The sequence below is a fragment of the Muscardinus avellanarius genome, assembly GCF_963383645.1.
Source record: "Muscardinus avellanarius genome assembly, chromosome: 15".
NCBI lineage: Eukaryota > Metazoa > Chordata > Mammalia > Rodentia > Gliridae > Muscardinus > Muscardinus avellanarius.
The window spans coordinates 22219757-22240254 of record NC_137801.1 but is presented as its reverse complement, the minus strand read 5'-3'; the positions used below and the strand labels follow the sequence as shown (position 1 = coordinate 22240254).

The 20498-nt window shown below is 37.7% G+C and overlaps 1 protein-coding gene across 1 annotated transcript in view; it reads right to left on the bottom strand.

The window, feature by feature from the left end:
* BABAM2 (BRISC and BRCA1 A complex member 2) overlaps positions 1 to 20498 on the bottom strand; it is a gene marked incomplete at both ends in the record, with an annotated part of 453631 nt that overhangs the window by 347648 nt on the left and 85485 nt on the right. Inside the window, one exon of the mRNA XM_080711179.1 lies at positions 16249 to 16343. Coding sequence (XP_080567305.1) covers positions 16249 to 16343 — 95 coding nt within the window. The remainder of the gene's footprint in view (positions 1 to 16248; positions 16344 to 20498) is intronic.

Here is a 20498-nt window from a genome sequence, read left to right as displayed (position 1 = left end):
GCCAGGCTGCTGTCTATGCACTTAAATGTTCCTTCAAATAAACTGGCTTGCTCAGTGCTTTTAATATTCCAGCCATGGTATGTGATGCTTCTCTGTAGTTTTGTCCTCCTGACAACAGTGCTATTCCCTCCTGTCTTCATCTTCTAAATCCTACCCCTACTTGAAGACTCAGTTAAAACCCTTCCTCTTCCATAAAACCTCAGATCACCCTAGGCTCAGTAACCACTACTTTATCAGAATTTCTGTGCATAAATATAGTACTCAGCACACTTGTTCATTAAAAAAAAAACACCTGAGTGTATATGTCTAATACCACAAAGAGCTATTGGGAAAACCAAAGATGAGTAAGATAATAATCTCAGCCTTCAAAATGCTCTTGGAATTATAGAGACGACTAAAAGATAAACAGGGAATTGGTATAAAGATAGCAATGTTACCCAGGTGTGTACACTGTACTATGACAGACAATACATGGTCCTATAACCTGGCACAGCAGTTCTCTTTTAAAGTCAACATCTAGTTTCTCTGATTAAAACAAAGTCCTTTTGAAAAGCAGAGCCTTCACCTACTCAGTGCTGGGCCCATGTGAGCCAAAAACATTTTTTTTATGTTGTTTTACTAAAACTTTCCCTCTCCCTTACCTTCTTAAAAGAAACATAAGCAGAATCCCTATTCACAGACCATAGACTTAAAATAATAAATTAATACATGGCCTTTTAGTAAATTATTAACCATGGCCTACTATTACTTATTTTATGGTAAGGGAACATGTGGTTAAAAATTTGCATTAACCACTATTTTGCATAGCCAACAGTGTCAAGTGGGGCTTTTGATTTTCTGTGAGTAACAAAAATAGAGAAAAAGAACTGGGTTTAGATATAACTTTTATTTTCCTGAGGAGCTACTAACAATCAGGGGTCGATCAAAGAATAGGAACCAATTTCAAAAGATGCTTCAGAAAGGGGTAGTACTGGGAAAAAATAAATAAAAATAAAGGATACCTTGAGTGGATTTGAAATATCACAGTAGCATATAAAGTTATATATATATATATATATATATATATATATATATATGGAAGACATGTGTCCCTGTGGCAAGGACACAGAAAAATACCAAAAATAAAAATACACTGAAAAATTAATACTCATCTCTAAGTTTTAGGGGATTATGGGTTTGTATTTCTTAGTACTTATCTGTACTATATATTGTTAATAATAAAAATATACTATTATAACTGAAGAATCCAACTCTGTGGGGAGTGGTGGGTAGGAGAGGAGGTAATTAAGGGAGGATACAGAGAAGACCAAGAAAACAATGGATAACCTTTAACACTAATCATTATGCAACTTCTCTGAATAAGCATGTTCTTAAACTGTAGTGGTTTATACTCAACTCAGCACCTCATTTTCCCAAAAGCATTTCTACAAATTCCGTTGTGTAAATCAAAACTGGCAACATCTGCTCAATGTTATATTTGTCATTGGGTTTCAAAAAATAACTTGGTTTGCCTTTTTATCATTTGTCTATGAGAGTGAACATTTTTAATGTACCTTGTTTGTACTTTCAAGATGTTCTGTTTTTCTACAACTATGCTTTTAAAAGCCTTGTTTATAACACATGCTTTCAAAATTCTGTGTGTATGCATATTAATACTCTTCTCCTTAATCCATAATTGGATATAATAGCAACAACCTTTAAAAAAACAGATAAAATCATAAATCATTTTTTGCAGTACTGGGGGTGGAACCCAGAGGGGTTCTACCTCCAAGCGACTCCCTCAGCCCTATTTTCTATTCTATTTTTTATTCTTAATGTTGAAACAGGGTCTCAATGAGTTGCAAAGGGCCTCACTAAGTAGCTGAAGCTGTCTGTGAACTGTGATCCTCCTGTCTCAGCCTCCCGAATGCTGGGATTACAAGAGTGCATCACAACACCAGGCTCATAAATCATGTTGAATCGGGAGACTTCTACTGTTTCTCTTTAGGCAATACACTTTTAAAGATACTTTTATTGGTGCATTATAAATATACATCATAGTCAAGTTCAAAGTGATACAGACATACACACACAGGACTTGGGTACCTTTCCTTTCAGATCCCACCTGGCTACCCATCCATCCCCATACATATTAGTGGGGCTGGTAGTGATACTTTCATATGTAAACATAACACTGTTTAGACTATTTCCTTTATCAGTTCTCCTTTATCTTCTCCCTCCTCACCTTCCATCCTTCCTCTATCCCCTTCCACTAGTCTATAGTCTCCTCGATTATCTAAATTTTTTTTATTTTCTTTTCAGCTTTCACATATGAGAGAAAACATTCAGCCTTTGACTTTCTGAGACTGGCTGATTTCACTTAGCATAATATTCTCACATTTAAAAAAAATAAAAGAGCATAAACTTTCTTCCCACAAAAAATGTTTCCATGAATTATAATTTAAAATAGATGGTAGAAGTACAAGAGCTCTTAATCCATCAGCACATAAACCAATTTTCCATCAAAATTTTCAGTAACCTTCTCATATGCACTAGAATTATTTATTGATGCTTCTTTTGTTTATAAGCTGAATTCAACTCAAGAGAGCCAGAGATACCATTCTAACTACTGAACAGGAAAATCTATTGGAACTTAAAACTTCAGGGTTTCACTATAATGGAAGTAGTACAGTTATGAAACATTTGTGTTGATCTTATTAACTAACTTCAGTGAGCGTTTCTATTACTAACAAATATTATATGTATGTATGTAGTGGATAGGCACTGAACCCAGGAGCTACACCGTAGCCCCATTTTATTCTTTTATTTTGAAACAGGGTCTCACTAAGTTGCAGAGAGCCTCACTAAATTGCTGAGGCTAGCCATGAACCTGCGACCCTCCTGTCTCAGCCTCCCAAGTACTGGAATTTGAAGCCTATGCCACTATACCTGGCTTTTATTAACTTTTTTTCTTTCTTTTTTTTTTTTTTTTTTTTTTTTTGGTGGTACTGGGTTTCCTGGAAACCCTTCTACCTCCGGGCTACACTCCCAGACCTATTTTGTATATTTTTTTTATTTGGAAACAGGGTCTCCTAAGCCAGCAAGGCTGGCTTAGAACCTGCGTGATCCTCCTGTCTCCGCCTCCCAAGCACAGGGATTACAAGCGTGCGCCAACACACCCAGCTTAATTTTTAATAATTAATTCTGTATTCTTACTAACAAGAGGTGCGGCTTTTCACAATCCACTAAAATTTTGTATTCTTTTGCTTTGAAAGCAAAGAGTAATATTATATGTGTTTTCAAAATACTATGCAGATGATGTGCTTTCAGGTGGACTGGCATGGCGTTGTACAGCCCAGCATGCCCAATAATAACAACTGCAAAGAGAGGTAAAATATAGATTAACTACTAGAGGGCATTTGCTGTCTGTGGAAGCAAGGAGAACCGGAGGGGCAAAAACCAGAGCTGGGAGAAAACCTAGGAGAGGAGCTAACTTCTGCAGCTGCTTTCACCCTAGCAACATTTGCAAATTCCAGGCACAGCAGGGAGCCTGAGAATCCAGGCCATCCCCAGTCACAGAGCTGCTGCTGAGGCTCAGAAAAACCATTGGAACTTTTGGCAGAGTACTGAGAGACCTCAAACACGCAGCCAGTCCCCCTCAAGACTTTGATGAATGCTGGCACAGCCCAAAGCAAGAAGCTCAAATTTAAGAAAAAGCCTCTTGAAAAGCAGAACAGAGCTATTTTGCAGGTCAAAATTTAGAATCTGGGTTTCATGAGGGTGAAGATCCATGCTGCTTATGTGTTTAAATATTTGATAAATGACATGACATTCTATTTTAAGACATATTATGCACTAAGGCATGTCAAATTGTCTAATAATACTGGCCACTCTAGGTTCCCAAGTACAATCCAAAAAGCTATTGCAGAAACAGGCATATCCTTATCAAAGCCATAAACCAGCCTCAACTCAGCACAGATCCTGTCTGGATTGAGATGATCAGCTCATGTGCCTAGCAGAAGGGACAATGAACTCTTTCTGAAAGAAGACAGCACCAGCTGTAGCACCTCTGCAGTTTTTGTTGTTACTTTTGCTTCTGTGATATAGAGATCTAAAGTCTTGTGCTTGCTAAGTGTACACTTAACACTGAGCTATAACCCCCAGTCCAACAAAATAAAAAACCATACGGCTGATAACCAAGGAAAAAAGCAAGCAAAACAAAGACCCAAGGATATTCCAGTTATGAGAGTTAGCTCACAAGGACTTGCAATTAAACATTATTAACATGTGGAAGAAAATTAAGAAAACTTCGTAGACCATAAGCAGAAAGATAAAGACATTTACCAGGGAATTGGAAACTATAGAAAAGAACCAAAGATAATTATAAAATTGAAGAATATATTATCCAAAATCAAGAAACTTATTAGATGGGTTTAAATGAAGAAAATAATAAACTGAAAGGTAAGTTTGGTGTTATCTAATTGTATTACTTATCCCTCTGCTGCCTCTTGCCCTCTCAATCCACTCTTCTTTACCCTGTCTATGAAACTATGGCTGGACCTCTGCTAGCTGGTGCGAAGTTCAGCTTGCTAAGTGACACAGGGACAGAGAGAGGAGTTTCTCACACTGGGGCTGGTATACTTTTGGGTGCTGCTACAAAACCCGTGCAGGACACCCAGTAGTGCCCACCCTCCAGCCTATTTTACCATACTGGATCATTTCTACTCAAATGCCCCAGGGTACCAGCACCCAGGCCACCTACCCCAGCTCTGGCCCAAAGCAATCCAATACAAATCTCCATTTTCCAGGGGGCAGCAGCCATACCCTCTCTAGCAAGGAGATGGAAACCTCTGGCTTGGGGAGAGGAGTACAGTGGGGAATGGACAAAGGATCTTCCAAGTTTGTTCCTTCTGGGCTCTCTCCCTTAGCCTTAAGTAGCTGCTCTCTTCCACTGCTGGTCTTATACTTTTTAGAGTTCTATTACTTCTTGAAGCAGTTAATAACGCTCTATGTTAACTTTTCCCTATTCAAAGTGCTGATATGATTTCTGTCTTCTGGCTGGACCCTGACTGATAAACTATTAAAGCTGAGAGATCTCCAACTCACTTACCCTCAAATCCACATGGCAAGTCCACTCTCCAATAAATATCTATCAGGAACATATACATTTATTCACCAAGACACACATAAGAAGATTGACAGTAGTACTACTCACAATAGCATAAAAAACTAAAAGTAACCAAATATCAATCAAAAGTAGAATGTATAAATAAGCTGTAGTATACTCATACAATGGAATACTATCAGCAATGAGCATGAATAATAATAACCAAAAATATCTACATGGGTCAAACTCACAAGCAAACGTTGAGTAAAAGAAGCCACACAAACTAGTACATCTGCTTGATTTCACTTAAGATCAAAAGAAGGTAAAATTAATATTGATAATATAAGTCAACATAGTTTTGCCCACAAGGAGGGCAGCAATAGAGATGGAAGGGGTGTGGATGGGGCATCTCAATGCCGGAAGTTCTGTTTCTTGATCTAGGCCCTGGTTACATGGGTGTAGGTACCTTTTGTGAAGTAATGACATATACTTTTGGAAATAATGATATATACCTAGGTATGTATGTATGTATGTATGTATGTGTGTGTGTGTGTGTGTGTATATATATATATGTGTGTATATATATATATATATATATATATATATTTCCTCTGTGTGTATGTTACTCATCAATACTAGTTACACTTAAATATAATTTTTTTGTGGTATGGGGATTGAACCCAAGGGCATTCTATCTCAGAGATACACCCCCAGCCCTATTTTTTAACTCTTTATTTGGAAACAAGGTCTCACTAAGTTGCAAAGGCCCTTACTAAGTAGCTGAGGCTGGCCATGAACCCATGATCCTCCTGTCTCAGCCTCCCAAGTACTGGGATTATAAGCATGTGCCACCACACTAGGCTAAATATGAATTATTTGTAAATAATCAGATGATATTTTATAATGCCCTGACATTTACTATACATGCATACATATATACGGTGAGGTGCTTCTATGTCCCCACGGTACCCTGTGTACAATGAAGCATGAAATAGATATTCTGAAAATGAGAGAACATTCTATTTTAAAATATGTTATAGGCTAAGGCACTTGGAAGTTTCTAGGAAATAGGAATACAGGATGGAATTTTTCAATAAATGTAACATGCAGTCCATTTCAGCTTAGTGCATTTGCAGAAGGTATTTCATGAATACAGGGCATGGGCACTACTTTGGGAAAAACCAGATGTTTTTGTAGGCAGTTCAGGGAAGAGCAGAGGAAGAAAATGTTAGTGCACTCACATTCCATGCAAGCAGAGCACTGTCAATGCAGGACTCGAACAACCAGTGAGTAGTAGCTGCAGTGGCATTAGGGTCAACACCCTGAAGAGCTTGTCCCAAACCAAATGGCCATCATGATCTTCAAACTAAGAATTCAGGTTGCAGTGGTTTCCAATCGTACCATAATTGTGACATACCCTTCTCATTTAAATTATGATCCACCCTTCCTCCTTTATGCAACTTTATTTTGAGTTAAAGTGAATTATCATTATTACTTTGGAGGAAAGAATTTCAAAATACCCTTTGAGGTAGCTGAACATACCACAGGGTATTGCAAAAACAGAAGTTCAAAATCACTGCTTTGGAGGTTATACTGATTTCTAGCCCTCAATTTTTTCTTACACTAAAATATTTTGAAATCTTAATCTAAAGTACATTTTCTAGTCTTGGAAAATAGCAACTCTCTTAAGAACAATAGAGCCGTAAAGGAAACATGTTCATCAAATAAACATGTATTTGCACCTCTACACACCAGGCTCTCTTCTAGTCACTAGCAGTGAACAAAATCAACCCATTCTCTACTAAAGCTGCCACTCCAGCAAAGAGGTAAGGGTGATCCACAGCCCAGTCTGCTGTGACATTCCATTTTAACACTGAATGTCCTGTATCCTACAAAACCCCGAGTCCCAGGCAAACCAGAACAGATGGTCACCTTAGCAGAGAGAGATACCAAATGTGTTAGTCAGCTTTCCATCACTGTGACAAAATACCTGAGATAAGCCCCTTATGAAGAGGAAAGATTTTAGAGCTTGGTAGCTTGGTCCTATCCCTTGGAGCCTGTATTGAAGCAGAAAACATCATGGAGGGGAAATCATGGTAGAACAATGCTACCCACCTACCTCTTGGTGGCTGGAAAGCAGAGAAAGAGAGAGAGAGAGAGAGAGAGAGAGAGAGAGAGAGAGAGAGAGAGAGAGAGAGAGAAAGACAGATAGACAGACAGACACACAGACTGGGGCCAATACCCCTTCAAAGGAATACCTCCAGTGGCCTAATTTCTTCCCACTAGGCCCTATCTCCTAAAGGTTCTACTACCTCCCAACATCATGATCTGGGGACCAAACCTTTGGGGGATACTTGAGATCCAAACCATATATATCATCAAATAAATAAACAACTAAAACTCATCAAATGGTGTTAAGTGCAATGAAAAAAATAGAACATGATCAAGGTCAGAGGATAACAGGACAGGTGTTACTCTTTTTTTATGGGAATAAAAGAAAGGCCTCCCTGATATAATGGCATTTTAAAAGGGGGATACACATTCAGATGACTGGAAGAAGAGTTCCAGGCAAAGTGAATGAAACTGGAGAGCAGCAAATGAGAAGGTACTCGAGTGGGAGCACGCTTCCAGTGTCAGCAGAGCTGAGGCTAGGAAGCAGCCAGGGCAGACACAGAGTGGCCTTCCCATCCCTTGGGGCTCAGTGCAAGTTCCAGCTTCTTCAGGATGATGCTTAGGATATGAGACTCAGAACAAAAGTATAAATGGCAAAAAGCTTTACTTATTTGTAAACCTCTCAAACCAACTCTCAGTGCCCCTGAAAAATACATCGATATACAAATTATCTGGATGATTTTTTCATGTTTTTGGTTAAAAATCTTCCATGATTACTCCCGAAACAAATGAGCTGCTCCCTCTGCTATGCAGTAAATGTTGTATTTGTAGGATCTTCTCTACTACTAGATAAAGTCCTGTGTCAGGGAGCTCATCTAGGGCAGAGCCCAGGCCTCATCTCTACTGCCTGAGGCCCTATATCAGAATATTGAATTAATGTGGGATTAAATGGCTTGATGAATGGATAATTAGCATACACAATATAAAGCAATAAAGCAAATCACTAGACTTTCTGTGTTGACTTTAAAAGTTGCTCTCAGCCCCAGCATGGTATAATCTCAGTACTTGGAAAGATATGACAGGAGAATCACAAGTTCAAGGACAATCTTAGCAACATAGTGAAACTCTCAGCAATCTAGCAAGATCCTGTTTCAAAAGCAAAAAATGAAAAGGGCTGGGGTGTAGCTCGGAGGTACAATGACCCTGAGTTCAATCCTTAGAACCACCAAATAATGTCACTTTCGGAAATATTATAGGCTTACTGCAATGTCAGTTCCATTTCTAAGGAAAAGCTTTAAGCTTAATTAGGAGCTCAACAAAAAAGCAAGATAACTAACCATTTTATAATCATATCTCAATATTAAAATATACAGTAATCCAGCTTCCTCAATAAATTGACTTATCTCAAAAAAAGCAGAAAAAAAATTGACTCTAACAAGATTATTTTTCAGTAAAAAGAAAAACTTGTGCCCAGTGTGGTGGCATATGTCTATAATCCTAGTATGGCCAATCTCAGCATTTTAGCAAGACTCTTAGTAACCTAGTAAGACTCTATTTAAAAACAATAATAAAAGAGGGGTTGGGATGGTATAGCTCAGAGGTAGAATATCTCTGGGTTCAAATCCTGTAATAAATAAATAAATAAATAAATAAATAAATAAATAAATAAAGCTATAACGTTGTAGGATATAAGATCAATATACAAAATCAACTGTTTCTATATAGCAACAATGCAAAACAGAATGAAAATAAGAAATAATTCCATTTATAATAGCATCGAAAAGAATAACATATTTAGGAATAAATGTAGAAAATACCTGCAGAGCCGGGCAAGGTGGCATATGCTTGTAATCCCAGCGTTTGGAAGGCGGAGACAGGAGGATCGCAGGTTTGAAGCTAGCCTCAGCAGCTTACTGAGGATCTCAGCAACTTAATGAGACCCTGTTTCCAAATAAAATAGGTCTGGAGGTATAGCATGGAGGTAGAAGGCCCCTAGGTTCCATCCCCAGTACAGAGAGAGAGGAGAGAGGAGAGAGGAGAACGGAGAGAGAGAGGAGGGGGGGAGGGAGAGAGAAGAAAAAGAAAATAACTACAAACCTCATTTTTTAAAATTACAAAATACTGCTGAAAGAAACTAAATATTAAATAGGCATTTCATATTGTGGTTAGAGGAAGACAGTATCATTACTCTCAATAATCTCTGGATTAAAATACAGTCAACACAATCCCTATCAAAATCCTAGCTGGATTCTTTGCAGACATTCATAATTCTCTGATAGCTATGACATACCTCTCTATATATCTGGAATCTATCTAGTATTTTATATTCATTTGAAAATCTTTAATTCCTTAAAGTTCATATAGAAATGCCAGGGACCTATAAAGTCAAAGCAATCTTGAGAAAAAGAATGAGGCACTGTGGTGCATGCTAATCCCAGTACTTGGAAGGCTGAGACTTGAGGGTTGCAAGCCTCAGCAACTTAGTGAGGCCTTCAGCAAATCATAGAGACCCTGTTTCAAAATTTCAAAGAAAAACAATAGGGCTGGGGGTGTCACGCAGAGGTAGAACACCTCTAGGTTCAATCCCCAGTACCTTAAAAAAAAAAGAAAGAGTTGAAAAATTCACAATTTCCGATTTCAAAACTTTTTACAAAGTTATAGTAATTTAAGTATGAACATATAGAGCAATGGAATAGAATTAAGAGTACAAATATAAACACTCACATTTATAATCAATTGGGTTTTAAATGCCAGGAAAATTTGATGAAGAAAAAATAGTTTTTCTAATAAATTATGCTGAGACATCTGGAGAACCGTATATGATATGATTCCCTTTATATAACTGTCCAAAATAGGCAATCCATAGAGATAGACCATAGATTAACTGTTGCCTGTTCTGGGGAAGATAGGAAAGTGATAGCTAATAGATTCAGTTATTTTTTAGAGTGAAGAAAATATTCTAAATTTGTGGTGGGAGCTGCACAATCCTATGACTACACACACACACAATCACATACACACACACACACACACACACACACGTGACATATAAAGAACATCTCAATAAAACTGATAGTTTTAAAAACTAGTGCTGTCCCCAAAATGAAAAATGATACTTCAATGGAAATGTTAAATAAATGCAAAAATGCTCTTCTAATGGACATATTCCTATAAAGGATAATCATTCAGTGGTTTCCAATAACAGTTCACAGACTAATACATGAAAATAGCCAAGAGAATTTAATAGTCTTTGGGTTCCCCCAAAGCATTTAATTCTAGGCCCAATGGGTCCAGAGCACTGTATTCTAATAGGCTTCCCAAACGGGTGGACAGTTGGGAACCATCAGACCACTACAGCCCTCACTCAATGATTTTATGACTCTCTGATAGCTATGAGATACCTCTCTATATATCTGGTATCTAGCTAGTATTTTATATTCATTTGAAAATCTTAAATTCCTTAATGAAACTTGCCTCTCTGAATAAAAAAATCTGAGTTTATAAACAGGTAGCTACATCCACTATCACATACATCACATACATGAGCATATTTCTGCCAACCTTATATATGTCCTTAGCTACTTCAAATCTTTTTTTAAAGAGTAAGTTTAAATAAGCTGAATCAATAAAACTATATATATTCTCTAAAACTGGAATATACTAGAGATTCCATTTTTCCTCAAATATTTAAAATTTAATATGCTTTATACCATAAATACAAGTATATTATAGAATAAAATACAAGAATTTCATAGATTTTTTTCATATATTTCATAGATTTTTAAGATAAAACCCAGACACTTTAAAGAAATCCCTATTTACCACAGGAACCACCCTGGGCTACATTCCCTTATCCATTCCCTTTTGTAATTAGTACTTTAGTAGAAAAGCCCAAGAAGTCAAGGCTTTCTGTTTCCCACTCCATGGCTGATAAAATATGCAATCCCTCTTCGTGCAAAGCCATATGTAAACTAGTCCTGTTATTAGTGACTGTGCTCCAAGCACTTCAAGAAAGGGAAAAAATCTGAACTGAATCCAAGAACTGAATCCAAGAACTAAACCATAACCTGTTAACAGTTAAGTCCTTCAGAGTCGAGCTACACTCAGAGAAATGTCTGCTAGGAATCAGGCCTTAAAGTTTATCCTGCCCTGGTATTTTAACCAGATAAACATCAAGTGCAATCTCCAGGGCTATGTGACTATCACCCAGCTGGCAAAGAGTGTACTCTGAGCTGTTTATCTGGGCTCCCCCCTCCCTGCCCACAGGTCCAAGAAGGAGTCTTGGGTCTTGGGTAAGTCTGAGATTAACTATCACTAGAGAGGAGTGTAGACCATCTGCAACGTTTCTCTTAGATCTAGTCTTCGGAGATGTTGGGTTTGTTTTTTTTTTTGGCTGTTCTTTTTCAGCTAACTTCACACACATGCACACACACACACACACACACACACACACACACATCTTGATAACTACAGTCAGGGACAAAACATAAAAAGAGTAGAATTATAGTATCAGCTCTGACACAGAATTATATATATCTACATCAATTTCCTCAGTACTAAAATAGAAGAGTAGAATAAGATGAATCTTAAGGTCCTTTCTAGCTTTTAAATTTTACACTCACAATACTTGCCAATACTGAAGATATGTACTGCAAATCTGTAAAGGCAATTCCAGAAAAAGAAGTTGGAAACATATCTTTCTTATCCTTTCCATCACAGCGTCCTCCTCTTGTATTGCCTTCGTTCAAAGCCCCTTTGCTCTGCCCTGGATTTTTGCAACATTCCTCAATTATGGTCCTCAATTTCTCCTTAAATCCATTATATTGACCTCAGTGCTGTTAGATGATTCACTTTCTATCATTTCCGTCAATGTTTTTAGCCCAGCATTCAGTGTACTCCACAATCTTGCCCCAATTTATCTAACCTTTTCTACCCCTTTCTTATATAAACTTACATGCCAGCAAATCTATCAGTACCTTCTGCAACACATTACACACATCATAGCTTATTCAAATTCTTCCCTCTCTTCCTCTACCTGAAATACTCTCTGCCACACCTTGTAGTTTTGTTTCTTTTTTTTTTTAATTTTATTTTATTGGTGCACTGTATTCATACATCATAGTGGGATACAAACTTTTGTAGACATACATGCACACATCGCCCAGTCAGCCCCCACCAGATCCCCACCCCATTCTCTCCCCATCCCTCCTTCCCATGCTTGGCATTAGTGGTTGACATCTAGTATTATAGCAATTTATCCAAAATTAAAAATGATAATCTCACATAACAGTTTCATTTGTCTGATACCAAGTGTTTGATGATTTAAAGATAGCATTTCAATATTTCTTTTTGCTTTCTTTCTTACTAGAGCATATTTTTTTCTGTTTTTTTAGGTGAAACTATCATATATTTATATATTTATTTTTCAGAAAAAAATCTATCCTAATATGGAATATGAATTCTAGATACCCAAAACGATCTTGAAAAAGAACAAAGCTAGCAGATATATATTTTCTGATTTCAAACCATATAAAGCTACAATAATTGAAACAGTGTAGTACTGTTCTAAAGGCAGATATATAGACCATTGGAGTTAAATACAAGCCTAGAGCTAAATTCTTCCCCATATTGTCAAGTTATTTTTGACAAGGTTTCCACGAACATTTGGTGGTGGAAATAATAATCTTTTAACTAAATATTGTTGAAAAATAATAATTACATGGAAAAGAATAAAATTGGACCTTTACCTAATCCCATATACAAGTATTAACTCAAAATAGATAAAAGACCTAAATATAAATCTTAAGACTATAAACTTTTAGGAGAAAATCTGGGTCATAAAACCTCACAACATTGAAATTGGCAGTGATTTCTTGGATATGATTTCAATGGCACAGGCAACAGAAGAATATACAAACTCCCTAAAAAATAAAAGAAAATATTGTATATCCAAAGACAATGTAAACAGAGTTAAAAGTTACTAATAGAATTGGATAAAATATTTCCAAATGTTATATCTGAAGGTATATTAATATTCCAACTAGAAATCCTAAAAATTAACAACAATAAAGGCAAACAATACAACTTAGAGATAGGTAAAAGACTAACATAAATAATGAATCTCCACAGATAACCAATCTTAGTTATCTGCTGGATGGAAAATCTTGTTTCTCTGGTTCTGGTGTGTGTTACCTATTTCTTCTTTGTAGTTAATCTCTTTGAGTATTTTCTCTAGCGCTGGTTTTGAAGACATAAATTCCTTCAGTTTCTGTTTGTCATGGAAGCTTCTTATTTCTCCATCTAATTTGATAGAAAGTTTTGCTGGGTAGGAAATTTTTGGCTGGAAGTTGTTTTCTTTCAGAGTTTGGAATATGTTACTCCAAGCCCTTCTGGCTCTCATAACTTGGTTTGGGAAGTCTGGAGTGATTCTAATTGGTTTGCCTCTGAATGTCACTTGGCCCTTTGTTTTTGTTGCCTTTAAGATTCTCTGCTTGGCTTCCACATTGGTCATTTTGACAATTATATGGCGTGGGGATCCTCTTCTCCGATCCTGTCTAAAGGGAGTTCTATAGGTTTCCTGGATCTGTGTATCAATCTCTTGCTCTATATTTGGAAAATTTTCTGCTATTACTTCCTTGAAGAGATTGTTGATCCCTTTGGTATCACTTTCTTTTCCCTCCTCTATTCCAATTATTCTTAGGTTAGCTCTCTTAAGATGGGCCCATATTTCTTCAATGTCAGATTCCTGCTGTTGGATATTTTTTTCTAGATTAGAAACTATGCATTCATTTTTGAATTGCTCATCTTCTAAGAGCGAGATTCTGTTCTCCATGTGGTCTAATCGGTTGTTTGTGCTTTGAATTGAGGCCTTTACTTCATTAATTGCATCCTTTATCTCTTTTTGGCTCTCTCTGAGTTCTTTTCGAAGCACCTCTATTATTTCTACAGTTATTTTCCTGATTTGATCTTCTGGAAATCTCTGATTTTCTGTTTTATCAGGTTCTGATGTTGTGGGGTTGTGCACATTCATTACTCCAGTGTTATTCCTCTTTCCCATGATTTCGGAGGTTTGTGCCTTCTCTGGGTTCTTCCCTTGGGTCACTATGGCTTCACTTAAGGTGCTCTGGATCTCGAGTCTGTATTATCTCAGACCCCACTACTCCTTTACTGGGTTGTATCACAGAGTGTCCGACCCAGGGAGTCGATAGAGGCTGCTTTAAACTATGGGGGGTGCCAGGTTGCACGTTCTCCTATGGTGTGTGATATCTCTGCCACCACCACTCCCTCACTGGGTCAAGTCCCAGGAGGACCAATACTGCAATTTCTCCTCTGTGGCCCGCAATTTGACTCACTGTTCTTGAGGACGCAGATGTAGCTGTACTGGACTCGGTGAATTCACTGCTGCTGCTGCCGCCGGTGGCAATATGGCGCCTCTGCCACGCCCTCGGCCATGAGGCTGGCGTATTTTTTCTTCTCTGGTTTTGATTTCCACTCTGAATCCCTGCAGCGTGTGCTGAGCTCAGCCACTGGGAGCTTTAAATGCTGTCTGCGCCGAAAGATCCCGCCTGGCTGTTCCGCAGCGGCTCACCTGGCTTGCTGTAGCCGTCCGTTGAGTTCGCCGCTGCCGCCGGCAGTATGGCGCTGCTGCCGCGTCCTCGGGCGCGTGTGTCTCCTCTGTGGCCCTGAGCTCTGTTCTCAGTCCGCTTTCTCTCTGGAGCCTGGTGGTTGTTTTTGTTTTTCTGGTGATGGTGTTTTCTGGCTATGAAAGGCGCTCTTTTTGTGGTAATGGAGATTGGTTGTTAGCGGGACTCTTAAGCCCCGCTTTTCTCGGTCGCCATCTTCCCGGAAGTCGTAGTTTTGTTTCTTTTTCAGGTATGAGTACAAATTTCACCTACACTACAGAGCTTTCTCTGGTTACCTTCTTTAAGTGCCAGGTGTACTTAGCTAGTAATACATCTTTGACATCTAGCATATGCCTTCCTCCATTGGGCAGATTTAGGACAGGAGAAGTTTACAGTGATAACTCTGCCTCATCTTCTCCAGGTAAACATCTCAATTTTAATATAGGGTAAATATATAAGCCATACCACCTAGAGAGGTCATGTTTAACTTTAAGACATTTTTAAAAAATCAAAATAGCAGTTATATATAATTATTAGAAGAAATTTTACAACAAACCCATCTTACTGTTGCAATTCTTTGGGTTGAGGTTAGTACTTCCCCTTTAAGGGGGGGAGATTAAAAGTAAGTCATCAAAACTTTTAATTATGCAACTTTAATGAGACAAAAATTTCCAGAAAGCAATACTAAGAACACAGTTGTATAAACAACAATTAGACTTCTTACAGTGTAGACATCACAGAAAACTCAAATTTGAAAAGGGAAAGAAACATTTTGCCTGGTCAGAAGCTTTTAAGCAAAATGGCACATGGTTTTCTCCATCAGCAACGCAGAACACAACTCATATAAACCGCATGTGCTCTGACAAGCCCGCCACCCTTCCCTAATGGTAAGGAGTCCTGCTTTAATTCCAGAAACATTTTATTTCAACTACAAAGGTTTTGGGTTTGCTTAGTAAAGAACACTTAATCTGGTTTTTACTCTTCTGATAATGATACAGAGATAATGTGGATACAAGTCCAAATTTGCCACTTTCACTACTATGCCAAAAAAAGTCTCTTAAAAAGCCAAAAAACACTCTCCTATCCAGCCCTGTGATGAAGTGCTAGTAAACATTAGAAAACTGGCTGCAGGCATGAAATATCACATTGAAACAAAGAAAATGTTTTCAATGTGTCTCTTTAAATTGAAGTAAAAAATACTTCAACCAATACACTAGAGACTTTCATTAATTCAGAATAGTCTGGAACTAAAACTGTAATGGAAAAACATTTCAAGAGTTACACTTATTTCACAGGACAAAGAAAAGAGAGATGGAAAATTTCCACTTATTTCACAAATTTATCTGTCAAATTTAACTGTCAAAAGCCAAATTTGTTTTCTTTTCACCAAGGATAGATCACTTAGATGAATGACCAGGCGGTACTCACGTGTAGAGCTGAGGGGTCTGGCAGGAACTCAGCATCCTCTCCAAAGATAAAATCAGGGGGCAGCTCTGGGTACTGGGCATTGAAAATGATGTCCCCTGGGGGGAAAAAAGAGAATGACAGGCCCATCTTATTTCCTTGCCAATGTAAGAATGTTCTGAAGAATGTATCAGAAGAGGTTGCTAAATAGATTTACATTTCTTTTTTTTTAATTGAAAAGTATTTTCTGAATGACTGACCCTTCAAATAAAAGAACTGATTATCCTATTTTAAATCATCATCCATAGCAAGCAATCAAAAAGTTATATGCCATGAATATAAACACCCAAGTAGAAAAGTAGAGCAGCTCCATCCAAAGAACATGCTGATTATTTTCATAGGAAACACTACTGTCCAATCACTACCTCCTAATGAAGACTGATTCTGTGTAAACATAGTTCTTGTCTTGCCAAAATTAAACATACAAAAATTAAACTTACGTACCTTTAGTATAATGGAAAGAATACTTGACTTGGAATTTTAAAAGTTTTATTTATATCCACAGGGTTCCATCATTATATATTAGCTCAGAGATCCTGGAAAAATGTCAACCTCTTCAGACTTCAGTTTCTTCATGAGCAAAAGGGTACAATACATCAGTATAAATCATCAGTACAGTAGTACTGACAAATCACAGATTTATTGTGAGAAGAAAAGGAGACAGGCTGCCTAACAGTGTCCAGCATACAGTAAGCACTCGGGTGGTAACCGGTGCTGCTGGAGTTCATAGAAGTAGCATTCTTACACGTACAGCAAATTTCAAAGTCTCATGAGCAAATTTCTGTTGTGTGCTCTCCTCCCTGTTTCCTTTCTGTCTCCTTCTCTACTTCCTTCCCCCCACCATTCACCCCAAATTCAGTCCTCATCATTCTGCTAATACTAATAAGATTATTCTATTAGCAATCTTACACACATATGTGGTTGGAGTATGTGAAATATTTGTATACATGTATGAACCTCTATACACATGCACGCTACAGGTTTTTAAGTACAAGCATTTTTACCATTCATATGACAAAATCTACATAATGATATCCAAACTTAACATTCACTTCAGTTCTAATTTGAGCCTTTTCATGTCTATGTACTAGGGATTTCAATAGTAGACGCTGCAAGCATAAAAACACAATAATGGCCATCCTTGCTTTCACACCCCTCTTCCTCTAGCTCACCTCCCTATTTCCAGGGATAGCACTGTTACTCCTTAATAACCCAGGCTGGAACCTTAATGTCATCTTCAACCATATACACACCATTTAAACTTTTAGAAAGCAAGTTGTCTCAATAGTTCTCCAAAATATCTCTCATAAGGAGTTTTCCTACTGATATCAACTCTATTCAGGACCAAACAATTAGTGCATACATTCATACATACACTGAATAAAGAGTTGAACTCTGTTCTAGGCACTAAAGATCAACGAATCCTGCTATGATAAAAGGGCCGATAGACTAAAAGAATTCAATCATACTTTCTCTTCTTGGGAGGAAGCCAACTGGGGATTGAACCCAGGTGTTTCTACCTCTAAGCCACACCCCAACCCTATTTTATTTTTATTTTAGAAACAGAGCCTTGCTAAATTGCTGATCGTCTTTCCTAAGTTGCTGCCTTGAACCTGTGATCCTCCAATCTTACTCTATTAAGTGGTATCCCAGTACCAGCTGCTTTCCAGCCCATAATGTACATGGTCACTATTAAGTCTTCTTAAAGTACTATTTTGCCCCAAAAGTTCCTCAGAAAACTTCAGTGATTCTCTAATGTCATATGGAGTAAAGACAAAACTTTTCAAACTGGTATTTAAGGCCTCCAAATACAACACCCATCCCTATTTATCTACCCGTCTCTCAATCTACAAGCCTATACCAATCTTCTATTCTACACTTCTTACTGCCCTCCACGTACAATACCTGGTGAGAACGTTTTCTCCCCGGCTTAGTTCTCGTCATGCTTTATGAGCCCACCCATACTATACTGCCTTCGCTTGCAGAGACTCCCCTAATAAGTCTAAAAAATACTGCTCACTGCTGCTTTTGAAATCCAATAATGCTGTTTGATCATACCACTCACTAGAGCATTTAATTATAAATGCTTTTATATTGTTTTATTGCCCTATTAATTATTAAAAATTATACTAAGCACAAGCTACATGTAAGGCACTGTGATACACACTGTGTCAATACAGAATCACAAATACAGTTCAAGGTAAGCACATATACTTGGTCCTCCTAAATACATTATAAGCATTCAGAAAATAGACGTGTTTTTATATATACTATTTTTGTGTCTCTGAAAAGGCAAAGCATGGTACATATAGAATATAATCAAGAAATGCTCAAATTATAAAAGAAATTCTACTCTTTAAATTGAATACTGAGAAAAAATCTACAATAAAGAATGAAGCACAACAGAGCTACTCCCAGAGCTTTCTGTAGAGAATAAGTTTGAGCAAGGGTGTGTAATCTGCAGAAGGTGGGCACAGAACTAAGTTGTCAAAATTAGTCCAGCCACCACCTCTCCTTCACCCTTCACTGTCGTCATCTCAACTCCAAAAGTGCTAGCCATAAGACATTCATCTACGCCATGGCTAAGAGATACTCTAATATTCAGCCGGGCGTGGTGGCGCACGCTTGTAATCCCCGCGCTTGGGAGGCGGAAACAGGAGGATCGCGCAGGTTTGAAGCCAGCCTCGCTGGCTTAAGAGACCCTGTTTCCAAAAATAAAAAAGTATAAAATAGGTCTGGGAGTGTAGCCCGGAGGTAGAAGGGCTTCCAGGAACCCCAGGACCCCACACACACACACACACACACACACACACACACACACACACACACACACATTATTCAGATTACTCAATTCTATTCAAATACACTCAGCAAGCATGATTCCTTAAGGAAACCCACGTAACTTTTTATCCATATGATTATTTGGAAATGTCTTTAAGTTGGTCTTTCAGTTGGTTTACTTTAGTTACTTTTAGAAAAAGAAATTACATTTAGTAGAGCAGAGGCATCAAAGTTTTAGAAAAAGCTATTGTGCCTTGATGTTCAAAAATGAATAATATGCTAATGTGTGTGTATGTGTGTGTGCGCACTCGCGGGTCTGGGGATGGAACCCAGGGGCATTCGACATCCCAGCTACACCCCCTGCCCTATTTTTTATTCTTTATTTTGAGACAGGATCTCACTAAGTTACAGAGTGCCTCACTAAGTAGCTAAGGCGGTCCACGCACCACAATCCTCTGGTCTCAGGCTCCCAAATGATGGGATTACAAGCATGCACCACTATGCCTGGCTAGTATGTTAAATTTTAATAGAAGAAATTTTACTTCTTTAGTTACTTGCCACCGAAGGCCAAAAAGCTGGATGTTCTCAAGTTCTCAAAGGAGCACTGTCAGTAATGACTATTTCCAAACCAGTACACATTAAAAATCTGATTCAGGGACATACACTCTTGCTGATTCTATTCAACATTATACTGGAGACTCTAGCCAAAACAAGAGAAAGAGATAAAAGTTTCTAGGCTGGGAAGAAAAAGTAAAACTGCCTCTATCCACAGATGATATGATCTTGCACATAGAAAATCCTAACAAATTCACACAAAAAAAAAAATACTGTAAGAATAAACTGTTTTAGCAAGATTGTCAGACACAGCATAAATATAGAGAAATCAAATTGCATTTCTGTATGCTAGCAATGAACAGTCAAAAAATGAAATTAAGAAAACATTTCCATTTACAATAGCTTCAAAAAGAATAAAGTACTCAGGAATAAATTTAACAATAGAAATGTTAAGATTTACACATCGGAAACTAGAAAACACTGTTGAAAGAAACTAAAGAAGGTCAAATAAATGGGAAGAAACCATGTTCATGCACCAAAAGGCTTAATATTGCTAAGTGGCAATGTTACTCAAGTTAATCAGCTTCTTTGCAATCTACATCAAAAGCCTAGCTGGGTTTTTTGCAGAAATTAACAAGACAATCCTAAAATTTAAATGGAAATACAAAGGCTCCAACTAGCCAAAATAATCTTGAAAAACTAAAAAAGAGAAGAACAATTCAAGGATTCAAACTTTTCAATTTCAAAAGTTGTTGCAAAGTCACAGCAATGGACACAGTGTGGTGCTGGCTTAAGGACAGACATAAAGATCAATGGATACTCAGCAACTTAGAGACACAGTTTTAAAATGAAAAAGCATGGAGCTGTAGCCTGGCAGT